At 38.8% G+C, this 25,290-nt stretch overlaps 1 protein-coding gene across 1 annotated transcript in view; it reads left to right on the top strand.

Annotated features, from left to right (window-relative positions):
- Positions 1–25,290, top strand: part of DOK6 (docking protein 6) — a gene marked incomplete at both ends in the record, with an annotated part of 267,744 nt that overhangs the window by 143,456 nt on the left and 98,998 nt on the right. The window contains one exon of the mRNA XM_082479395.1: positions 13,803–13,922. Within this exon, the coding sequence (XP_082335521.1) occupies positions 13,803–13,922 (120 nt within the window). The remainder of the gene's footprint in view (positions 1–13,802; positions 13,923–25,290) is intronic.

Raw genomic sequence — 25,290 nt, 5'->3', positions numbered from 1 at the left:
ACAACAAGCTAAGTGAAAAGGGTTAATATCTTAACTTCTAAGGGTTTATTCTTAAAATCTATGATCATCTACTACTAGAAAATGTGAGTAGGAAGAAGCTGGAAGAATAGTTGCATGTTTCAGCATGCGATTATGTCGAACTGCTTTATAGGCAGTTTGCATCTGCGTGCATGCTAAATTAAGAAAATAGTGGTACCCCATGAATTATGAAGTCTTAAATCATTTTAATTTGGTAAGGTTGTCACATCTATAATTTTAGTCTCCTTTGTGAATCAAATAGATGACAGCATGTAAAAAAAATCATATGTATGCTGATGAAGATTATTATAAATTCTGAAGAAATATAGTCTTTAATGGATGTCTTGAAGAAAAGCTACAAATTTATAACTAAGTAGTGTATATGTAAAAACTTTCCTTCAAATGTGATTTTTGTACTTCTAAACTTTATACATGTATTTGTCAATACAAACCTTGGGCTTCATGAGGGATTAAACCAAGGGAGTAAAAAAGAGGATGCCAAGTTTTCTGATATAAGTGGAAAAGATTTTCTCTCTTTCTAGCTCAGTAAAGTACTACTCTTCCAAAATTTCACTGTTATTTGTATAACAAATTTATTTCATTCATGCTTCAATCTGCTATATTACACTACTCGTTTTGGGTTTAAAAGTTATAAAGATTCTATGCAAAGACATATGCTAGCGTTTATTATGAAAATGTAAAGAATAATAGGGGGGTGTGTGCCCATATCTGACTCAGTAAAAAGGAGAGAATAATACATTTAGTTGCTTTTTGTGATCTGGCTGCTATTATTTTCTCATTGTGACACAGTGATCCTGGAAAAAAAAACCAAACGTGGTGTCAAATTCATTTGTTTGTGAGTAAGTCAGGAAAACCCTGGTTTTCCTTCACACATCACAAAATCAGGAGGGAGGGGTTTTTTTTTGCATTTTTTAAGGCAATGGAGCTAGGAGTGGGCCCCAGTTTCCAGGCAGAAGGAAGAGTAACATTCAAGTCAGCCGTTTCCTCATTTAAAAGAATTAATGCAGAAAATAAGGAAAAACATAAGGCAGCGTATGTATTGTAGTTTTTTACCTGTTTGTTGAGTGTGCGCTGTTGGTGCTAGATAACTCCTTTTTAAATGACTGTGATCAATTTTCTCATCACTACTGTTAATAACTCATTTCTGTTTATAATTGGGTTTCCAGCTTGTTCTCTCCATTGAAAGATATCAGCCAGGGAGAACCTGGATTCAAATTTAGCTTAAGTCATGAGACATCCCAAGAGGACTTTTTACTGCAGTCCAAGTAAGGAACACAGAAGGAAACCGATCTTCGCTAGTGTATGAATCCAACTCTTCCATAACGGAAAGGACATCTATCCCCTGCCCTCTAGTACCATGTGTGTTTATAAATCAGTTCACAAGTAAGCTGTAAGCGGGCAATTGATCACCAGTCTGCATAAATTACAACTTCAGATACTGTTTTTCACTGTAATCAGCACTTCCAGATTTACAAACCGCAATCCTAACCTTTCTGTGCAGTTCTCACTTTATATGGTTCCAAATATTAAACATTCGTTATACTTTTATGATGACTTGTTTACCCTTAAATAGGGATGAAAGATTTGAAATAAAACAATCTTTCATCAGTGAGTCTCCAGTTAACGTGGCCTTAAGCCATCATTCTGCAAAGAGTTCTTGAAGTTTCAAATGATTTAATCATGGTATGTTCTGTAAGATTGCATTCATCAAGACTTATTCTGATTTTCTTGGAGGAAAATGACACATAATTGAAGTTGGATCTATTTGCTGCTTTCCTGGTTCAGCAAAGGACATAGTTTTGCTGAGCTGAATCTTAGAAGTATTCCACCGAAATTAAAAAAAAAGAAAAAAAAGAAAAAAAAAAGGAAGATAAATACTATTAACATAATGAAAGTTGGGATTCTGAGTTTCAGCTTTAAGCAGACTGCTTCTTCTCAGGCAGCCATATGTGCCTTTTACTTAAGACCATGTTGGTAGAGGTATCAGTGGTGTATATTGAAAACCAGGAACCTAAAATGGCATAACTTAAAAACAATTCTATTTTAGGAGACTAATACTTACAGGAAATTTTGCCTGAATGGAAACCATATATTTTCACAGACATTCAAAGAATGTCTATTTTCATAAAACATTTTTTTAATTGACATAAAATTTAGGTGCATCAAAGGTAGGGACCCGTGTAATGCTGAGAATAAAAGATACAAGAAAGTGTAAAATGAGAGTAAGAAATGTGAAGAATTCATAGTAATAAAGAATCCCTTTGAGTTTAAGTTCCATAGATATGAAACTAGAGGAAAGCATTTCTCATTATATTTCCTTAGATACTAACTCTAAGCTATGCAACTTTTAAAGGGTTGGTTTTTTTTTTCCTTTTTGCTGTACTATCACATTAAAATCCACCAAAAATAAAGCAAAAGAAACACAGAGTCATCTCTAGCTAATACTCACCTCTGTCTGAGAGTATAATTCTATGCAACTGAAAATCAAATAGAACACATACCACAGTGTTATGATACAGTCAGAAGTTGTCTGCAATTGCTTTGAACCAGTTTCTTTGCATTTCCAATGACAAAAAATCCTGCCTGTTAACTCTAATAGCAGTAAGGATTAGCATCTTTACAACACTAGTTTTAGGGTTTGGGCGAAAATGCTGTATTTCTTTGGCAATGGAAGCACAGAAAGAAAAAAATTATTCTCTCAGGAGGTTTGTTATTTTGAAAGTGGCGTATAACACACCCTGCAGGAAAGGTTTCCTAGAGCCTTTGCAACACCAGAAAGGAGCAACACTAACAAAAAGTGCTCTCAGTGCTCAGCCAAAATGGGACAGTGTTCAGTAAATCTATGTATTCAAATCTGGAAGTCTTGCTTTAGTGGAGAATGTTTAGCCAAAGAAAGGAAGAAAGGGTGACTTCTTAGTCATTCTGCTTCTAATGTTTAGCGCAGAAGATATTCAGGTGGCTGAAGTGAAAGTCATGTGGTCAAAGGCATACGAGCAATGAAGCATATAGTGGCAATGGTGCATATTTTTTAATCCTGTGTATTGAAACGAGTCTTTATCACCTTGATTTTGTATAGGAACATAATGCTTTTAGAATTCTTTTAACATATCTATCAGTATTTATAATCTTCAAGTGGCAAGATTTATCAGTTTTTGAAAGATAAGTATCATGGACTCATAGAACGGTTTAGGTTGGAAGAGACCTTAAAGATCATCCAGTTCCAACACTCCTGCCATAGCCAGGGACACCTTCCACTATACCAGGTTGCTCAAAGCCTCATCCAGCCTGACCTTGAAAACTTCTAGGGATGGGGAATCCACAACTTTCCTGGGCAACCTGTTCGAGTGCTTCACCACCCCTATAGTGAAATTTTTTCCTAATATCTGTTCTAAATCTTTCCCCTTCCAGTTTGAAGCCATTCCCCCTCGTCCTTTCACTACATGCCCTTGTAAAAAGTCCCTCTTCAGCCTTCTTGTAGGCACCCTTCAGATACTGGAAGGCTGCTATAAGGGCTCCCCAGAGCCTTCCTTTCTCCAGGCTGAAGAACCCCAGCTCTTTCAGCCCATCTTCATAGGAGAGGCGCTCCCGCCCTCTCATCATCTTCATGGTCCTCCTCTGGACCCACTCCAACAGGTCTATGTCCTTCTTATGTTGGGGTCCCCAGAGCTGGAAGCAGTACTCCAGGTGGGGTCTCACAAGAGTGGAGTAGAGGGGCAGAATCACCTCCCTCATCCTGCTGACCACGCTTCTTCTGATGCAGCCCAAGATGCATTGGCTTTCTGGGCTGCCAGCACACATTGCTGGCTCATGTTGAGCTTCCTATCAACCAACACCCCCAAGTCCTCCTCCTCAGGGCTTCTCTCAATCCATTCTCCACCCAGCCTGTATTTGTGTTTGGGATTGCCCCAACCCACTTGGAGGACCTTGCACTTGGCCTTGTTGAACTTAATGAGGCTGGCACAGGCCCACCTCTCCAGCCTGTCCAGGTCCCTCTGAATGCCCTTCCTCCCCTCCAGCATGTCGACCACTGCACACAGCTTGGTGTCATTGGCAAACTTGCTGAGGGTGCACTCCATCCCACTGTCCATGTTACCAACAAAGATGTTAAACAGCACTGGTCCCAGTACCGACCCCTGAGGAATACCACTTGTCACTGCTCACTCCTTGGACATGGAGTTGTTCACCACAACTGTTTGAGTGCGACCGTCCAGCCAGTTCCTTATCTTTCGAGTGGTCCCTTGGTCAAATCCATGTGTCTCCAATTTAGAGACCAGGATGTCATTTGGGACAATGTCAAACGCTTTGCACAAGTACGGGTAGATTACATCTGTTGATCTCCCCATATCCACCAAAGCTGTAACTCCATCATAGAAGGCCACCAAATCCATCAGGCACAATTTGCCTTTAGTGAAGCCACGTTGGCTGTCACCAATCACGTCCTTATTTTCCATGTGCCTTAACATAGTTTCTAGGAGGATCTGCTCCATAATCTTGTTGGGCCCAGAGGTGAGACTGACCAGCCTGTAGTTCCCCGGGTCTTCCTTTTTTTTTTCCTTTTTAAAAATGAGGATTATGTTTTGCCTTCTCCAGTCAGTGGGAACTTCACAGGACTGCCATGACTTCTCAAATATGATGGATAGTGGCTTAGCAACTTCATCTGCCAGTTCCCTCAGGACCCACGGATGAAACTCATCAGGTCCTATGGACTTGTGCACCTTCAGGTTACTTAGATGGTCTCAAACCTGTTTTTCTCCTACAGTGGATGGTACCTCATTCTTCCAATCCTTGCCTTTGATTTCTGCAACTTGGGCAGTGTGGTTAGAGCCCTTCCCAGTGAAGACTGAGGCAAAGAAGTCATTAAGTATCTCAGCCTTCTCCATGTCCTGGGTGACCACGTCTCCCGTTTCCTTCCTGAGTGGGACCCTAGTCTTCCTTTTATCACCAGCATACCTGTAGAAGCTTTTCTTGTTGCCCTTGATGTCCCTGGCCAGATTGACCTCTCTCTGAGCTTTAGCTTGCCTAACCTGATCCCTGGCTGCTCAGACAATTTCTCTGTATTCCTCACAGGCTACCTGTCCTTGTTTCCACCCTCTGTCACCTCCTTTTTCTGTTTCAGTTTGTCCAGGAGCTCCTTGTTCATCCACGCAGGCCTCCTGGCATTTTTGCTTGACTCCCTATTTGTTGGGATGCATTTCTCCTGAACTTGGAGGAGGCGGTCCTTGAATATTAGCCAGCTTTCTTGGTCCTCTCTTCCCTCCCGGGCTTTATCCCATGATACTCTGCCAAGCATATTCCTGAAGAGGCCAAAGTCTGCTCTCCTGAAGGCCAAAGTAGTGAGCTCGCTGCGTGCCCTCGTCACCACCTTAAGGATCTTGAACTCCACCATTTTATGGTCATTGCATCCAAGGCTGCCCTTGAGCTTCACATTCCCCACCAGCCCCTCCTTGTTTGTGAGTACAAGGTCCAGCATGGCACCTCTCCTAGTTGGTTCCTCTATCACTTGGAGAAAGAAGTTATTGTTGATGCATTCCAGGAACCACCTGGATTGCTTATGCCCTGCTGTGTTGCCCTTCCAACAGATATCAGGGTGGCTGAAGTATGATAAGATTGAATATTTAACATATATCAAAAAAAAAGAGGAATAAACCTTAGGATTTGTACTAGTTTATTTGGGTATGGATCCTCTTACTAGGCCATAAATTAAACATTTCACAATAGGAGAGAGGCATACTTTAGATTTACACAGAAGCTATTTAATTTTCCATGCATTTAAGAAAAGACCCTATAACTTTTTCAAAAGGAATAAAAGTATTGTGGGAGTAGACTAAATCTGAAATATTATCAAGTTTTAAGCCAGACAAATGCTAATGCTGACTGCCAATCATGGGGTAGCTTCATAAGCTGATGTGATAGCATCCTCTGGCTGCTATGTTACTGGTGACAGAACTTTTTGGACACTTGACTGATAGTGTTTATATCACTCCCCCTACAGACAAGCTGCCTAAGGTTACTTTACTTTCACGCCATTGTCATTTAATGTTAATAACCATTGAAAAAATTATGGATTGAGAATCCTGGGAAACTAATTCCCATGCCAGATTCTTGTAACTGGCCTGTTAGTTTCAGACAAAGTGTAAATGTTCCTTCTGTGTTCAGGCAAGTTTTCATAATTACTATTTTACTCTTGAAAGAAAGTTTGAATTGAGAGTGAAAGTTTGCTGGGGATATTTTTGAGTAATGATGCTCTGTCAGTTTATTGTTGATCTGTTGTACATACTACTGCTTGATAAACATTTATGGTATAATGAGAGTCACTAGTCCCCAGTGTGAAGGAGTACACATGATTTGTAAGGTTACCTATAAACCTACACTCAAGGACTTATTTATGCACTAAATAGCATTTTCTTCCCAGAATGGCATCATTCATTTCTGTAGGACTAATCGCTGACTAAAGTGATATTTACTTTTTTTAATAGCAGAAATTAGCCATTCACAAAAAAAAAAAAAAAAAGTATGTCCTGTAGTTATATTAGCACTAGTACTGAGCAAAGAAAATCACTTTCTTGTAGATTAATTATTTTTCATTTTCCTGTACATCCTCCATGTTTAAAACAAGTCAAGCAGGTTCTGTTTCTCTATGAAAACTACATTCTCAAGCAGTATTTCAGATGGGAAACTTTGTTTCTTGCTGTTTTAACTTTGCTTAGGGACTGCTAGTCAGTGTTGTGGGGCATTTATTTCAAAGTTTGAGTGAAGGGTGCTGTTTCACTGCAATTTTACGCTGGAAAGGAATGTAAGTAAGAGTGGATATTATGTACAACTGAAGTTTATTTTAGGGAAATAATTTAATGGACAGTAACATTAATATAATAAATCTTTTAAATGCTGTTATTGCCTTCAAAAGCATTCACTTAACATTGTACATGTTTATATTGTAGACAGGACAGTATACGGTCTAGTAGCTGAGTGCTGGTTATTCAAACTGACACTTTTGATCAGACTTGCAGAAACGAAGAGGGTGTTGTCAGGAAAATGTCAGTTTTCATATACCTCGATAACTAGAGGGATACGCAGCTGGCTATTTGCAAACACAGGTATATGCACAAATTAAAATTATCAGAACCCTGTTTGTGATGCATCTTGCAGCATCCCCAGATAAGTGTGGATGATTTTTGGCAGAAATACCAGTTTTAATTTTATTATAGCTAATAAATGTCTTTTGGTAATTATTGTAATTAACTGTGCTATCCTTATGCCAACACAAGTTTAAAATAGCAAATGATGGGAAAATAAGTTTCTTTTTGTATAATACTTAGACTATATCTTCCCTCAGTTAAAAAAAGTGCATTAGCAAATTATACCAACAGTTAAAGTTACAAAATGTGTTCTTATTCTGTAATTATTCATTTAGCTTTATTGCTGCATTATTCAATATTTTCTTAAGGAAAAAAAAAGTTATAGTGCTCAATTTGTAAAGAGAAACATGGTTATGTCATTAAACTGATAGTATATTCAAAAATATGCATACATTTTAATAGCTGGAAATAGTTAAAAAGTAAGGGTCTGATGGTATTCAAAGAAAAAAGTGGCAATTACATGAAATTTTTTAGGAACGTCACTCACCAACTTTTTTTTTCCAAAGAATATTGTCAGATTTTCTTTAAGATATTTTGTCACAGCCAGAATATAGAGCATTTTCAGTAAATTAATAAAATTTAACAGTATATGTGGGTTTCCTTCATGACTTTTCCTTTGCCTTTTTGGTTCAGAGCTTTACACTTACATAATGACAGGATGCTATTCCAGGTGAAAGATTAAAAAATCACAGTTCAAGAAAAATACAAAAAAGTTTCCTTGGAGGCAGTATTAGTCGAAAGACAAGGAAAAATTCTATGTATAAGTCCCATATCTCATAAAATATCTTCAAATATAGTTGGTCAACAAAAGAATGATTTTAATAACCAAATTTCTTTCAGAGTTGCAGCCCCCTATCTTTGTTGCTATCTAATTGAAAGCAAGTTTTAGTCTACGTACAGACTAATTTTATTTTCTTTCATACTAAATAGAACTTATGTCCTCTTCATTGCTTCCTATCTTATCATTTAACAAAAAAAATTGCTTAATTCATAGACAGTGTTAATCAGTAATACATGTTATTACACAAAATAAGCACTATCCTCCCAGCAATGACAAGAAACAGCCACATTGCTTTGCATTTGTATGTGTGTTTGAGTGTGTGTGATGTGCTCTAGTAAAAGTGTCCTAAGTAGTGGAGGCACTCTTAGATAACATATTTTAAATATTTCTAAAAGAAAATTATGTTTGAATCATCAAAGGATATCTATCTGGATAAAGGATAGAGGTTTTTTTAAGGTATTATTGAATATGATAAGAAATTATGTGCCTTCAGGCCATAGTGTTATTTGCTAGTGGAAAAAAAAAGAAATTAATTTGCTGTATATATTGTATGTAGCACAGTAAAATAGCACATCAGTCCCATGGGGATGCTATGATTTTTTTTTCCTATTAACTTCTAATTAAGGCTGGGTGGTTTTAGAAGAGACAAACTGGCACATGTGGCTTTTCTGGACCATCTTTCTTTCTTGGTAGAACATATCAGATCTAAGTCCTACTGACCCAAAAGGGAAAGTTTCTCTCATTTTATTCAGAGTAAAAATATTCAATTGGGTTTGGACCTCTTATAGAAGTAGTTTAGAGGGAAGAAGAATTAAACAATTTGTGCAGAAAATACATAAAAATGTTTTGGAAATGAAAAAAACTAACATTTTAGGTTTATAGAGTTTGACATTAGGGGAAGGTAAAAAAGTAAGGGAAGTTTTTTGGATTTGCACAAGGGAAGTGTTTGTTATCCCCCCCCTAATACTGCATACATGTTCTTTTGAACTTAAATCCTTGGTCACATCACTTTGTGTGGGCTGCATGAGAAGAGGAAGAGACAAAATTCCTCATCTGTGTTTTCAAAATTTGTGTCGTTTATAAATTGAGCCTTTTTTTTTTTTTTACAAATGCAATAATTTGCTGCTGGTAGTGATGGAAGTGATCTCCTGGAAAGGAGGGCACTGCCTTGCAGGAGATGGCATTACTCAAGGACACAAAAGCGGTCACCTTTTGGGGGCTTTATCTCAGGTTAGTGGCATTCGACTGTGCCGGCAACTCGTGGGTGGTGAAAAGCTCCTGTAGGATTGTGCAATGTGAACACAGGAGGTAAATGTGAAAGAATGTGAAGTTATCAGGATTCAGAAGGGATTTGGTTTAGTCTACAGACAAAATGCTTCCCAAGTTAGGAGTTTGAAAACAATCCCACCTCTAGCCTTAGGGATCTAGAGGATCTCTAAGGACAGTGATGTGAAATATATCTGTGTATCTGTATCTCTGCCTTCCCACCTCCTCCCTGCAGAATACATGGTGTAGCATGAACTGTTTTAAATTGTTAACAGTAGAAGAGAACTTTCACTATTACAAATTTATAATTTTAACACCATTTGCCAACATTACTTCATCATCATTTTTATATCACCAAGCCCATTTATCATCGTGTGGTATTATGTATTTGCAATACACAACTTGGAGTAGATACAGCACCAATTTAATCACATGGGAACTGAAGTAGAAATGACATACAACCTCAGGCATGACATAGGAGCTCAGGTAAACTGCAGGAAAATATTGCTAATAACAATGTGTGTGTTTTCAGATAACAATTTTACAGATTTGTTCCCCGGAATATTGCTTATGCAATAAACAGTGCCTAATTAAGATCTCCCATCTCTTTTTATTCTAACTTACCTCATGATGTTTGTATAGCAGCATTTTATAATCGAATTACAGTAAAGACGAAGATGAAAGTATTTGGATTTTATTTATAGCTGTGAAAGCATGCTTTACAATTAATCATTCAGTCCAAGAATTCGCTTATCTTAAAAGGAAACTAAATTTTTCAATGACAAGTAGCAGTTATGACTAAAATCTCGGCATTTGCCATCAATAAATCTAATCTACATGCATTAAAGAGAAAAAATTTGCTGACAGTTTTTTATGGCTTGGTTCCACTGTAATATTTCATCTGTTTCAATACATCCATATAATCAAAATAAAGAAGCAACAGTGGGATCTCTATTTTGTAACATGGTAGCTGTCATTCTTAAAGATTGCCACTGGGATTAATGCATTTATACGCTATAAATTATAATAAATAAATTTAAAAAATCATAAATAATATTTTATTTGTTATCCAGAAACACAAAGCATTCTATAGACCTTTTACGAAAGAACGGTGAACTGCTTTGTAGGTGCACATGATGAAAGGAGAAATATGGCTTTGGCTTTGAGAGGTAATTCACCTGCTTCTAAAGAAGATTTCACATGTCTGTCAAGAAAAAGGTTGCAGACAATCCCCTGCAAGAGATCAATAGCTATTAGGATGCATTAGGTAAAACTAACTCGCCCAGTATCCTCACACCTTTGACCTTCCAAACACATTTGTAGATAATGTTGATACTTCTGACAGCAGACACAAATCCTCACAGTTCTGTGGGAAGATATTTCAGTTCTGCATTGAAGCTATATTTTCTGTAGTATTAAGTTGATCATTTTTGTAAGATACAAATTTTGAGTTATACGGTAATACAATGCATGCTATAGCCTACACTTTGCAAAATATAGCCAGGATCGTAGAATGCTCACAGCAAGACAAGTTTCTTCTCTGAGGCAGTTGGAGGAGGGTCTAATCTGGGTCTAATCACCAATGTCTGGCAGTGAAGAAGCAGCAGCTTAAATTAAACTGCCAGAGTCAAACACTCTGAAAAGCAGTTTCTGGATCCAAACTTTCAAGATCTAGATGTTCTTGTAATAAAGAGAGGCAAGCGGATTGAGAAGACAAAAACAAAGACGCTTACAAGAAACGGCTTCCTAGAACAATGCTTTTTTGTTTGTTTGTTTCCCAAAAAATCTGCTGGAAATGTGGTGTGAGAATACATATAAATAGAAATTGTTGCTTTTACATAAGCCTTGTTTTGAATATATATTGATGTTAAATTAAGCTGGATTTATGGAAATGTCAATATGTTTTCCTTTCTCCTTAGATGTTCGTAAAATTAGAAAGGTTAGTTTAGTGTTTGTTGCCATCATCTCACTCTACGTTTCCAGAATGTACCCTTTCAGTCTGGGTGCAGGCACAATGAAAGAAAGTAATAAAATGTAGCTTTTGTAAAGTACATAAAATGTTATAACCTGACCACGCTCCAGGAAAAATTACAGGCTCTATATAGAGCTATGCCTTCTGTGAGCATATATATTGTTCCGCAATACGGTTTAGGCAGAAAAGAAATAGTGAGAGGGAAAGGAAGGAAAAATGGGAGCACTGGACTAGATTTGCTCTGTCACCTTTGTGCTATCAGCCTTTCTTGCACTGATTCCCCCGAGTTTATCTGTAGCTGGAAGCAGATGTTGGGTGACTCAGTGGAAGTCCTCGCTGGGAGGGCTTTGCCGGTGCGCTGCCCCCCGCACCCCCTCTCTATGCTGCCAGAGTATGGCAGCATGTTTTGCGGTCCACTTTTGTCATCTCCCTGACATGAAGCCCTCTCCATGGGAAGGTATGATTTATAGGCACGGCTCTGGTTCAACAGACCTCACAAATATCTAAGGAAATAGTAAAGGCTGAAGGAGAGGAAGGGAAAACAGGAGCGAAATTTCTTCGTGCATGAGCAGAAGATGAATTTTGGAGGTAGGCTTTTAAACAAATTCTTCTTATTCCTTTTGAAAGCCCTCAGGTTTAATTGCTGTCTGGAGACGTACCTGTTCTCCCCTTACTTCCATCAAGGAGGCTGTATCTGTAGAAGTGTTAAGGAACAGAACGCTGTTACCTCAATATTTTCTTCTGACATACAAAGTTAAATGTCATCTGGATGTTATTGACAGAAAGCTCTGTCTCTTACCACAAGAAGCTGAGGATGTTATGAGAAGACCAACTTTGGGGTCCTGTGTCCTGAGACAAAGACTGCAAAAAATCAGAAAGGGATAAGGGAAACCCCTTTGCTTACAGCGTTCTGGACAAGCCCCCAAAATTGTTTGTGACCCTGTGACAATAACCACATTTGGTTTTCAAAAATCCCCAAACAGGCTCTCTCATTTGAGCTGACTGCCTGGGAACTCAGTCAGCTGAAAGCCAGAACAACTCAGGAACAATCTGTTCCTGGATTATTCAGGGCCCTGAACAAAAGAGGGTATCCAAAGGTTCTTGGAGACCAAAAATTGTGTGCCTGTCTTCCTTTCTTGTCCAGCAAATTTCTGTCACTTGAGATCTATGCCTAACCAGGCGAGGATTTGGGGACTGTACCAATTAGGCATGGAAAGATTTTTCTTGGATATAAATTTTCACTAATTACAATGAGTCATCATCACTAGATGCTTCAGGGCTTGCATGCAGTATTTTTCTATCTCTCCAAATTTCAACACTATTTACAACAAAGAGATTGTCGTAAAAGTATTTTCCAGATGTCCCCAAAAATAGGAATGAAAAAACTATAGCAGTTTAATAGAGACATTTCTAGATGTCTGGAGTCACCTGCTCCTAAAGATGATCAGATATAGACTGACTGTGACAATGGATGCTCAGTGTGTGCCTGGTGCCACGCCTGCTCTCCAGAAAGTTTCCTTAAGGTGAAGCCTACTCTGTAATAAAAGACAGTTGGCCTAGTTGTATGATTTTTATTAGTTGTGGTTTCACACTGTGTGAAAGCCAGATTGAATCACAGAATCATAGAATCATAGAATCATAGAATCATAGAATAGTTTAGGTTGGAAGGGGCCTTAAAGATCATCTAGTTCCAACCCCCCCCCTGCCATGGGCAGGGACACCTTCCACTAGACCAAGTTGCTCAAAGCCCTATCCAACATGGCTTTGAACACTTCCAGGGATAGGGCATCCACAACTTCCCTGGGCAACCTGTTCCAGTTACGATGTTGTTTGTTTGACCAGTGCCAGAGATTTCATGATATTAAATCTGGGAAGTGGATAGGATGAAGCTGGGTATGGAGGAGGGGCTGTTTTGATGTCTTGGGGGTTTATATCTTGTAGACAAGCAGATACGGAGCTCTCAGATGTACACCAATGGGATACAGTGGAGGACTCGGAAAGGACTAGGAGGTTTTGAATTTTCATAGAAATGTTCCAACTAATGCCCAAACTTCTGTCAGACCAAATGAAGGTGAAAAGAATTGAAGAAATTAATTATTCAGACTAACTTGACAAGCATAGCCATTCAGTACAGCAGAGAAGGAAGTTTTGCATTTGATGATCTTTTTATTACTGTTTTTTCCTTTTCTTCTGGGAAAATACTCTAGAATCTTTAGAAAGAGAAAGTTTTTTAACAGTTCAGATTCACCTAAAGAGCAGTGAAGAATATTTCAGGTATTTTATCTAATGTTTTTCTATGTTGCATTTTGTCTTTCAAGAAAGCCTACTAGAAAAATAGTGTCTTGAAAACTCACTAGTCCTTTCTCTTTTTTGTTAACTCCACCTCCTACCCCCAAATTTCAAAATGGGAGATGCAGTCCTGATAGTCTAAACCCCTTTAGAAGTTCATAAATCAAGACAAAGAAATAGGTGTGGAACTTTATGCTAATAAATCATGTTTCAACATAAGCATATTGTCATGAAGCTGACCAGTAGAAGGTATTGATTTAACTTCATCTGGTTTTGAGTAAAATATTAATGCTAGCATTTTTTTTTTCTATTTTTCCAGAACTGGAGGCAGAGGAATGGTGCAAACATCTTTGCATGGAGTGTCTGGGAACCAGGCTCAATGATATAAGTCTTGGGGAACCAGATTTGCTTGCTGCTGGAGTCCAGAGAGAGCAAAATGGTAAGTAACTTTGTAATTGCTCCTAGATCCGTTCTTAGGTGATGTCCCAGGTTATCTTTGCTTATGTTTGTTGTCATGAGGATTTTTACTATTAGCTAGAAGCACATCATTAATAACTAAAGATTTGGTTGTGGTTTTCAGGCTCAATCATATTTTGTCTACAGATAAAGATGATTAAATTCCATACCAAATTGCACACATAGAGTAACTTCATGCGTCCATTGTGTTTGCATTTTCCTGTCATGGGAAATGATGACTATGACCTTTCTAGTTCTGGAAACAATGGCCTCTGTGCAGAGGAATAAAACAGCAGCTGTTGTTCCACAACCTTTAAAAGACAGCAATGAACATATCACCACCACTTTGGACTGCCAAACATATTTGCTTTAAACTCATACCTGTCTCAAATAATGAAGTCAAGGTCATCTAAATTGTGAAATACAGGTGAAAAGGGCAATGACAGATGCTAGTCAGTACTAAGCTTGAGCTAGTAAGTCTTCAAATAGAGGCTATTTGGAACAGAACTTTAGATTAAACACACACACAGTAAGGATGCTAGTGGATGGAATATGCAATAACAAAAGAAAATCTGTGATTATCCTGTCATTTAATTCCTATTAATGAATGTGAGGGCAAGTCAAAATGTGCTCATTTATTCCTCCCTAAATTACAGCACTCAATGATTATTACTGTCTCGATGCTTTTACAAAATCCAACAGCTTTTAACAAAGTAATAAAACAAACTGCCTCAATGGTCATAAAATATCAAGCCAACTATCATTATAAACAAAATTACATAATTAAATTATGGAATGAATAATACTATATTGATTATATTGTATTAATTTCGGCAGAGACTCTAAACATCTCTGAATGTAGTAACATGAAGTATACAGAGCTCTTTAAGAAATTTTGTTCAAAAATCAGACATGTTCAAATGCAATTCAAAAGAAGTTCAAATGTTTCTGAAGTTGTTTGCCTGCTATGAGACACAAGATTTAATTTGTAGTCTCAAACTACAAATTTGGGAACAGTCTAGAAGGTTCCTGGAGTGTACTGGGGATTACTTCCTGATGCAGCTGGTTAGGGAGCCAACTAGGGAAGGTGTCCTGCTGGACCTGCTGTTTGTAAACAGGGAAGGGCTTGTGGGGGATATGACGGTAGGAGGCTGTCTTGGGAACAGTGGTCATGAAATTACAGAGTTTTCGATTCTGGGAGAAGCGAGGAGGGGGGTCAGCAGAACTGCTACCTTGGACTTCTGGAGGGAGCTTCTGGGCCTTCTTTTCAGGAGCCTGGTTGACAAAGTCTCTTGGGAGGCAGTCCTGAAGGGCAAAGGAGTGCAGGAAGCCTGGATGTTTTTCAAGAAGGAAGTCTTAAAGGCACAGGAGCCTGCTGTCCCTGTGTGCCGAAAGAGAAGCAATCAGGGAAAAAGACCGGCCTGGCTAAACAGGGAGCTAGTGTTGCAACTTAGGGAGAAAAAGAGGATTTATGGCCTTTGGAAGGAAGGACAGGCCACTCGTGAGGACTACAAAGAAATACTGAGGCTATATAGGAAAAAAATTAGGAGGGCCAAAGCCCAGCTAGAACTAAACCTGGCTTCTGTTGTCAAGGACAACAAAAAATGTTTCTATAAATATATTAGCAATAAAAAGAGGACCAAGGATAATCTCTGTCCTCTAGTAGACGGCGCTAGTAACATAGTGACCAAGGATGAGGAAAAGGCTGAGGTACTTAATGCCGTCTTTGCCTCAGTCTTCAGCAGTAGGACCAGTTGTTCCCTGAGTACCCAGACCCCTGAGCTAGAAGACAGGGATGGGGAGCAAAATGAAGCCCCTGTAATCCAAGGGAAAATGGTGAGGGACCTGCTTCAGCACCTGGAGGTACACAGATCTATGGGGTTGGATGGGATCCAACCAAGGGTACTGAAGGAGCTGGTGGAAGTGCTCACCAGGCCACTTTGCATCATTTATGGACAGTCCTGGAAAATCAGGGAGGTCCCAGCTGACTGGAGGTTGGCAAATGTGACACCCATCCACAAGAAGGGCTGGAAGGAGGATCCAGGGAACTACAGGCCGGTCAGTCTGACCTCAGTGCCTGGCAAGATCATGGAACAGATCATCCTCAGTGCCATTAGATGGCACATGCAGGAGAACAGGGTGATCAGGCCCAGTCAGCACGGCTTTGTGAAAGGCAGGTCATGCCTGACAAACCTGATCTCCTTCTATGACAAGGTGACCCACTTAGCAGATGAGGGAAAAGCTGTGGATGTTATCTACGTGGATTTTAACAAAGCTTTTGACACCGTTTCCCACAGCATTCTCCTGGAGAAACTGGCTGCTCATGGCCTGGTCAGGTGTACTCTTTGCTGGGTAAAAAGTGGCTGGATGGCCGTGCCCAGAAAGTGGTGGTGAATGGAGTTAAATCCAGTTGGTGTTCAGTCACAAGTGGTGTCCCCCAGGGCTCGGTGCTGGGGCCGGTTCTCTTTAAGATCTTTATCAACAGTCTGGATGAGATCGAATGCACCCTCAGTAAATTCGCAGATGACGCTAAGCTAGGCAGGCATGTCAATCTGCCTGATGGTAGGATGGCTCTACAGAGGGATCTGTACAGGCTGGACCAACGGGCCAAGGCCAACGGTGTGAGGTTCAACAAGGCCAAGCGCCGTGTCCTGCACATGGGTCGCAACAACCCCATGCAGCGTTACAGGCTTGGGGTGGAGTCGCTGGAAAGCTGCCCAGCAGAAAAGGACCTGGGGATGTTGGTGGACAGCCGGCTGAATATGAGCCGGCAGTGTGCCCAGGTGGCCAAGAAGGCAAATGGCATCCTGGCCTGTATCAGGAATAGTGTGGTGAGCAGGACAAGGGAAGTGATCATCCCCCTGTACTTGGCTCTGGTGAGGCCCCACCTTGAGTACTGTGTTCAGTTTTGGGCCCGTCACTACAAGAAGGATGTTGAGGTGTTGGAGCGTGTCCAGAGAAGGGCTACAAAGCTGGTGAGGGGTCTGGAGGACAGATCTTATGAGGAACGATTGAGTGAACTGGGGTTGTTTAGCCTGGAGAAGAAGAGGCTGAGGGGAGACCTTATCACCCTCCACAACTACCTGAAAGGAGGTTGTAGAGAGGTGGGGACTGACCACTTCTCCCTGGTGACAAGTGATAGGGTGAGGGGAAATAGGTTCAAGTTATGTCAGATGAGGTTTAGATCGGGTATTAGGAAACATTTTTTCACTGAAAGGGTTATTAAACATTGGAATAGGCTGCCCAGGGAGGTGGTGGATTCGCCATCCCTGGAGGTGTTTAAAAAACGGGTAGATGTGGTACTTAGGGACATGGTTTAGAAGTGGTTTTTGTCAGGGTAAGTTAATGGTTGGACTTGATGATCTTAAAGGTCCCTTCCAACTTCAGCAATTCTATGATTCTATGATTTGCAAAGGGAGAGCTACGGATGTTGTAGGACAATGATAATGATCAGACACCACGCAAAGCATCCTATCTGGTATACGTTTATAGGCTATAGGTATAAAACTCAAATGCATACTATTGAAGAGAGAACTATATGAGCAGGTGGAGGAGTTTCTTCACAAATGTGAGGGGAAATAACTCTTGTCAAAAGCCTGTGATGTGAGCAGAAGAATAGCTTGAAATTCCTCAAGCTCTTTCTGCACCAAATTCATGTACTGTCCAGCAGCTTTCAGACATAGAAGGCAAATATTACATTTCATTATGTTATTGAAAGAGATCCAGTTATAAACACGACCTCCGGAAGACGGAGATTTTTTCTGTTGTGTGAAATAGTCTTGATTCAATTGCTTTAGTCTAGAGATTAATTGTAGTACTACCAACCAGCATATATGAACATAATTGCCATCTTTATTGTTCTAAGTAAATAAATGAAAGGAAACAAAGAGGCAAAGCATGCATTTTCTGTACAAATCATGCATTTTTTGTACAGATCACATGAATAAGAATGCGTGGAAGGTATCATTAACCATATTCTTTTAAACCAAGTGTCTGAATAGGTATAATCCAATATTTGACAATCATGCTCCGCTAAATCATTAGTTACAGTATCTCAGACAAGTAATTCTGATACCTATCAGATTCCTTCCCTCATCCCCTTGATGCACAATTGCATTTTAATAAGCATGTTTGAAATTCAAAGTTGTCTCCTTAGTTCCTTCCTGTCCTTCTTGTTCAGAAGCAAAGCAAATTCTGGTTTGGGGGGTCTTTTAATGAACTTGGAAGGAGGGGATAGTACAGAGATTGTTACTATTTTTATGAAATCGAGCATTTTGTTCATTTAGCTGTGCTGTAAAAACCTGCAGTTGCAATTAAGTTTCTTTAACATATTCCATCAGTAAGACTTCAGTTTATACTAGTTAACTTATTCTGCAAACTTGGCAGTGCCATTTCCCACATGACAGTTTTATGGAAACAATGACTAATTGGAGGGTGGAATCATTTTGTAAGCTCTGATAAAAAATTCAAATTTAAAATTTATTTTCTTGCACATTTTCCCCAGCTTTTAAAGGCATGCTATCAATAATTGTAGTTCAAAAGATACCTAAAAACCTTTCACAAGTCTACTGAGCTTTTGCTGACCTGAAACTCAAAGGTCAAAATTGATTTTCCAATTTTAAATCCATTAAAAGTGACTATATGTATGAAATGTTTAAACTCTTGCTCATCATGAAAATGGCAGCTGTGTCACTCCCAGGGTCATTTTATTATTTTTGTGTTAAATAAGAACTTGTGTTAAATACACTTGTGTAGTATCTTTGAATGTCTTTATTTCAAAAAATATTGCAAGTATGTCAACTTCATAGAATTCCTCTTAAGTTAGTTGATGTACTAATATTTGCTTGAAACAGAGATGTGAGGATACAGTTAGTAAAACCTGTAATAGAATCATAAAGCCTCCGTATCTAGTTTCATGCAGGTTCTGTTGCCTGAACCGTGCGAGGGCTTTCTTTCAGGTCACTGAACAAAAGGTGTCTCTTAGTATCTGAGCAAGACCACAGATTGCATTGTCATAAAGACTGCAGTGCCAGTGGTTTTGCAGTTTTACACACATTTTTGGTTTTTACATTTTAAGAGCTAAAAGCAATTGAATAATGGTGTTATACTGTTGATGTCTCTATGATATGACAGGGTGTTAATACCATTAATCCCCCCAAAACAGGTATATTAAACATCAATCCCATCTCATTCCACTGTCTTTATTTCAAATGGTTACTTTGCCCTAAAGATTTTCTGAAATGTTTAAAATTTTATAAATATACTTCCTTGATAAAAGAACTAGCCTAATAAGGGTTTTTTTCATGAGCTGCTTTACATTTTCCTAGCAATAATATTTTTAATATGCTATGTTCTTAATCTGTCCAAATACTTGCCCATTCCATTCCGTAAAGGACATTGGCATGATGCATGTCATGTACTTGTAAGGGTATTGACTGAAGGGGTTGAGTACATTGGCTATCCCTTGAAAAAACAGTAAGTTTTCTGTTGTGTAGGTTTCTGGTTTAGTCCCTATACGTGACCACCGTAGCCAGTACTTTCACTTTGCAACATTTGTAATAATTTTCTTATTTTTTTTATTTTATGTGCCCTGGGACCGTAAAAGCTCATTGCTATGTGCTACTTATATTTTTTATACCCAAGGACTCACATTTCAGAAAATACTTGGCAAGGAAAATATGTGTGTTTGCTATGATTTGTCTAATGTATTTTTGTTACATCTGAGCCTGTTTATCCTCCTGCTCTCACTCTTGTGGTTCTCCTGAGATGAGCTTTTGATTTCGGTAGGGAAAACAGTTTGTTCCAAAGGCTGGCAAAGTTGCTGTTTGCTGTGCAAATGTCATGGCTAAAAGGCCATACATTCATGAGGCATTTCTGTCATATGAGGATAAAAATTTGCAGCAGTGCAGCTATCTGAAAGAGATGTTTTTTTATAGTTCTTAGTTGTTCAGTAAGTGCCAGTGAGATGTATTTTATTGTGGTTGCACTGTTGCTTGACCCTCCAGCACAAAGCAATTCTGCAGTGGCGATAGCTAAAAGAGCCAAACTGGAGATCTGCACTGCTTACAGCAGAGACCTCTAGTTATTGAGTCTTGTAGGAAGACATCTAAGCAATCCTTGTGCAAAGCACGTCAGTAACAGGAAGCTTCTCACTGGATTTCATCTCTATTATTACTTTCACAAAGTAAAAAGTGAGCTTTTGCAGCCCCAACTCCTGGGCTGCATCAGAAGAAGTGTGGCCAGCAGGTCAAAGGAGGGGGTTCTGCCCCTCTACTCCACTCTCATGAGACCCCACCTGGAGTACTGCATCCAGCTCCGGAGTCCCCAACATAAGAAGGACCTGGACCTGCTGGAGCGTGTCCAGAGGAGAGCCACGAGGATGATCCGAGAGCTGGAGCACCTCTGCTATGAGGAGAGGCTGAAAGAGTTGAGGCTATTCAGCCTGGAGAAGAGAAGGCTCCGGGTAGATCTCATTGCTGCCTTCCAGTACCTTAAGGGGGCCCACAGGAGAGCTGGGGAAGGACTTTTTACTAGGGCATGTAGCGATAGGATGGGGCCTGGCTTTAAACTGGAAGAGGTTAGGTTCAGATTAAACATTAGGAAGAAATTTTTCATTTTGAGGGTGGTAAGGCACTGGAACAGGTTGCCCAGAGAGGTTTCAAGGCCAGGCTGGATATGGCCTTGGGCAACCTGGTCTAGTGGGAGGTGTCCCTGCCTATGGCAGGGGAGTTGGAACTTGATAATCTTCAAGGTCCTTTTCTACCCAAACCATTCTATGATTCTATGATTCTTTGATTCTACAATTCTATTACTGCCAGTCTTACTATGTAAACTCCACTGTCGAAAACAACCCTTAGGTGGTTTTCTTTTTATACTTAAGGCTCACAACTAATGGCTACTTAGTTTGCAATGATATGCAGATTCCAATAAAAGTAAGATTTGAAATGAAGCTTCTGTTGGTCTCCAACCATTTTACCTTCTCTCTTCTGCAAATCGATTTGTTTGTGTTCTCCAGCCCTATAGCAGCAACCCTGTTTCTGTTTAAATTTCTTTTCACACCAAACACAGTTTCTTACTGTTTAGGAATGTCCATTTGCATTATTTGATAAAGAATGAAAATATAGTATTAAATCAAAAGCAGTAAATACTTCATGGTACTATTCAGATAACAAATTTAGTATAATGGCAGTGGAGCTGTGTATACAATGATAGGACAAATAATAATACACAGTTATGACTCCAGGAAAGAAAATCTTGACAACTAGTTTTCTAAGCAACATCATGCGATACTTACACACAGATTTCATATTCCTTAAGTTTCTCAAGCTGCTGCTGGGGAAAGAAATTGGGAATGTTGAGTGCTGTCTTCATCTGGAAGAACTGGAAACTTCCTTTCCAGCTCTCGATGCATTTGGAAGCATTTATAGTCCACCGCAAAACATAGCAACAAAAACAAATCTTTTTTTTTATAAATTTTTACCTGCCTAGCTGTCATCATATCTAGAATTTGTCCATGCTCATTATTTTTTTTTCCAAAATATCACTGTTTCCAGTGTGTCACTGTATTTTCATTCTTTATAAAAGGAAATAATTAGAAAGAAGTCTTCCAAATGGACAGTATACAACAACAAACTATGTTTATGGTGAAAAAGAAACCAGAATATTCAAGACAATAGTGGTTAAAAAAGCAGAGAGTGCTACTAAATTCACTCTTTAAGAACAGGTGCTTCTCTTTGGTGAAGACTCTATTCCTATCTATTTAATAATACTAAAATATATTATATATATATAATACTATATATAATATATAATACTATAATAATACTAAAATAACTGAATACTTGTACTAAATCATATTCCATTAATTTTTACTTCTAAAACTGTTGTTAAGTGATGAAGAAAATAGGCAAATGTAAAAATGCAAATTTTTAAGCTGAAGAAAAGGCCTGTTCCATCTTTTGCTGCTGTAGCACATATTAGATATCATGCCTGTGATGTCAATATGATGCTTTTCTATTATGTGTGCTGGTACTTTGCCTTTTTTTTAAAAATACATTATAAAGCTAATTTTTATTTTAGAAGTCTGGAAAAGTTTGAAAGATAATTGATTTTTTGCTCTTACTCCCTGCCTAATATTTAAGTTAATATCTCATAAAATTGCTTTCTTTGTAAAGTTTTTCCTCTTTTTCATAGCATTTGTTTTACCTTCCTTTTTTATTTAAAAAGATTCCACAGTACAGCAGTCTTTCTCCCTGGGTTTTAATTGCAAGAAGACCATTAATTTCTGTTAGTAAAAATGTAGCATTTCATAGTGAACAATGTCCTTGAATCCTCAGAAGAGGATTATGAGTTATTTCTTTATGCTGCATATTAAGATTACAAACTACAACCAAAGCATAGAGACTTTGTAATTATGTTCACAGAGCTGACTTGTTTTAGGGCATTTTCTAGGGTCTGTAGAATCCGTGTTTCTGATTTACCACATAAAAGCCTTTTGCATGTTTTTTATTCATTTACTGTTATCCTTAATCCATTTTTATACTTTGTAGGGTTTTGGTTTGGTTTTGGTTTGGATTTTTTTTTTTTTTTTAATAAGACAAACATAGACATCTTTATTCAGAAAAAAAAAGGTGTTTCCAGTTTTAAAGGCTGGTTAATCCAGCGAGTTTTCAGATTCTTCTCTGCCTTAAAACTTATCAGTAAAACAATTTAAAATAATTAATGTATGGCAATTTATTTTAATTGAGATGTTAATAAACTTTTCCATACATTTTTAATGGAAGGAAAGCAGACTAATGATAAGCAAAGGGATAAAATTACTTCTGAAGTCCTGGGTCCTCACTGCATAAAGCAGTAGAGAATTGTTCTAGTAGATCTGACATATGAACAAACACAAAATGCTGTGACTTCGAGACGTAGAGCTCTCTTTCCACCTGAAATTAGCTACAGATAGTCAGCAGTAGAAATCTCATGGATGGTGAAGGGGTTTCTTCCAGGTAGAAACTGAATGTTTGCTTTTAAAGCCTCTTCTTATATAGATCCCACCAACTTGACCGCCTCCTTCCATAAGGGCTTTTTCTCCTCACATTAAAGCTGAAGTGGAACAAAGCATCTAGATTGCGAGACTGCAGTATTATGTGGTCAGTTTTCCAACTGGGATGATTTAGGCAAAAGTGATAAAACGGCAGAACCAGAATCACTGGCCTCACACTCCTTTTGCTTCCCCCGTACAGCTGGACTGTGAGCTGGAAGATTGGAGAGCATCTCAGTGTTGCTGCCAAGTCTCCATATCAGTCAATATGCTCATTTTAACAAAGACTCTTACACCCCTGTGCTCTGGAAAGGTCATATTGTTGCCGAAGCCCAAATGCTAAACACCTTTATATGCACAAAATGCATGATGAAGCATTACTCTGCATATTCAAGGAGATGGGAAAGATCAGTCACACAGAAAAGAGTGGAGTAAGTGTGGCAATATTTCAGCATTTTTTTCTCATCCGGACTCCCCCACTCCCTGAACTTTGCTTTCACCAATTTTAGTGGAGGGAGGAGAATAATGATGCTGACTGCTGAGGAATTGCACCTGCTCAGTCTCAGCCTTTTCTTGTCCAACAGGATAGCATCTACTTGTTTGATTTCTTCCATCTCCCTGTTTTCAGGGTCTGTCATTAACTTCGTTTTACTTAATCTTACTACCCAATGAACTGTTATTATTTCATCCCACGCATATACAAATAGTCACTGACCCACAGAGAAACTAAATTCAAAATGATTCAGAAGACCTGGTGACAGAATTCCGCGGGGATTCCCAAATCTAGTCTATGAAAGTTTGTTCTTGCCTGGATAAGTTTAAGGGCAAATCTTGCCTCTAAAAACTGAATGATCATATTACCGTTACCTAGATACATGTTCAAATGTTTTCAGAAATGGAAAAATTGGACCCTACATGCTAATTCCTAAAATCATTTAGTAGTGTCCACACCTTTCCATGTCCTCATTCTTCCGCTACTCAAAAGTATTACTTTTTATTTCAAAAGCAAATATATCCATCTCCAATCTTCTCCCGCACTTATCTTTGTACACTCACTTTTCTTGCCAATTTGAGTAAGTTCCAAGAGTTCAACATTTTGCCCTGCAGAGGATGTTCAGTTTAATCAGACATACTTTCTTTAATCCATGACACCTCACCTTAAACACTGACCTCCCATGCAAAGTCAGCAAATGTCTCCTGACAGTTTGAGGACACCATGTGTCCTGAATACCCTTCATGCAATAATATCTTTGGAGAAGTTGATCATTTCGTGAGTATCCTGGTAACTTCTAAAACAAGTTGAAATACTCTATGCCTTCAACACAACAGTTTAATGTTTACTTCAGAAAATAATTGCACCTTTCCATCTTCTCTGCTGAGGAGATGTCAGTGAAGACAGGGAAAGATTCCCATTCTCAGAGAGTCGCCCCATTCCACCATAAACTCATTCTGTGATTTCATGTAGTGTAAAGGGGAGGCTGAGAGAACCGGCTGATGCGTCGGTCATCTGTATCTTTCTTTCAAATAGAGGAGGTCAGTAAGAGGAAGTAACAGCATGGTGATGCAAAACTGGAGTCTAATATAGGATGAAAGCACACCTGTGTAGCTCCTTGGCATTTTGGCATGACCATCACAACGACATATGGATACTGAAAAAGGGCATATATATATATATATAATAAAAAATATATAACTCCACTGCAAAGTGTAAGTTATCTTGTTCTCCACCATTCTCTTCCCAATGCAGTCACTGACCCATACTCCCATGTAAGTCTTTCCATTTACCTCAGTAGGGGTTAGGTTAGAGCTGTGCCCAACACATTCCTCTGAGGGCTAAGGGAAAGTCTTTGCGGTGATCTCAGCAGCACCCGCTAATCTATTTTTGCTGTGTGTCAGAAGACTTTTATAAAACATTAGGAGTTTCACATTTGGGACCTTAGTCATAAAATGAAACTTTTAGGGCTAACACCCATTAGTGTGATTAATGAGAACTAGAGCCTGGGAGAAGAGGTTGAATTGCTGTGAGACTGAATGAATCAATTGGGGAGTCATTAATAGGACAAAATTAAATTGACTGAAACAGAATAACAGTGGGGATGACAAGTTTACTTATAGCTATGCAGGACAAAAACTCTTACTGCTCACCCAGCAGTTCCCTGCTTCCATTAGTTCCTCAGCCAAACTTTTGCTACTTTATTCACACACACACTTACTTCTGACATATTTTATATTAACTCACTTATTTGCAATATTTTCACTGATTTGTCAGAAAACTATATATGTATCTCAAATGTTTAAAAAATTGAGACATAAGGTCTGT

This window comes from Vanellus vanellus (genome assembly GCF_965231255.1).
Source record: "Vanellus vanellus genome assembly, chromosome: 2".
NCBI classification, from domain to species: domain Eukaryota; kingdom Metazoa; phylum Chordata; class Aves; order Charadriiformes; family Charadriidae; genus Vanellus; species Vanellus vanellus.
Note: the sequence above shows the minus strand (reverse complement) of the source record. Positions and strands in the feature narration are given on the sequence as shown.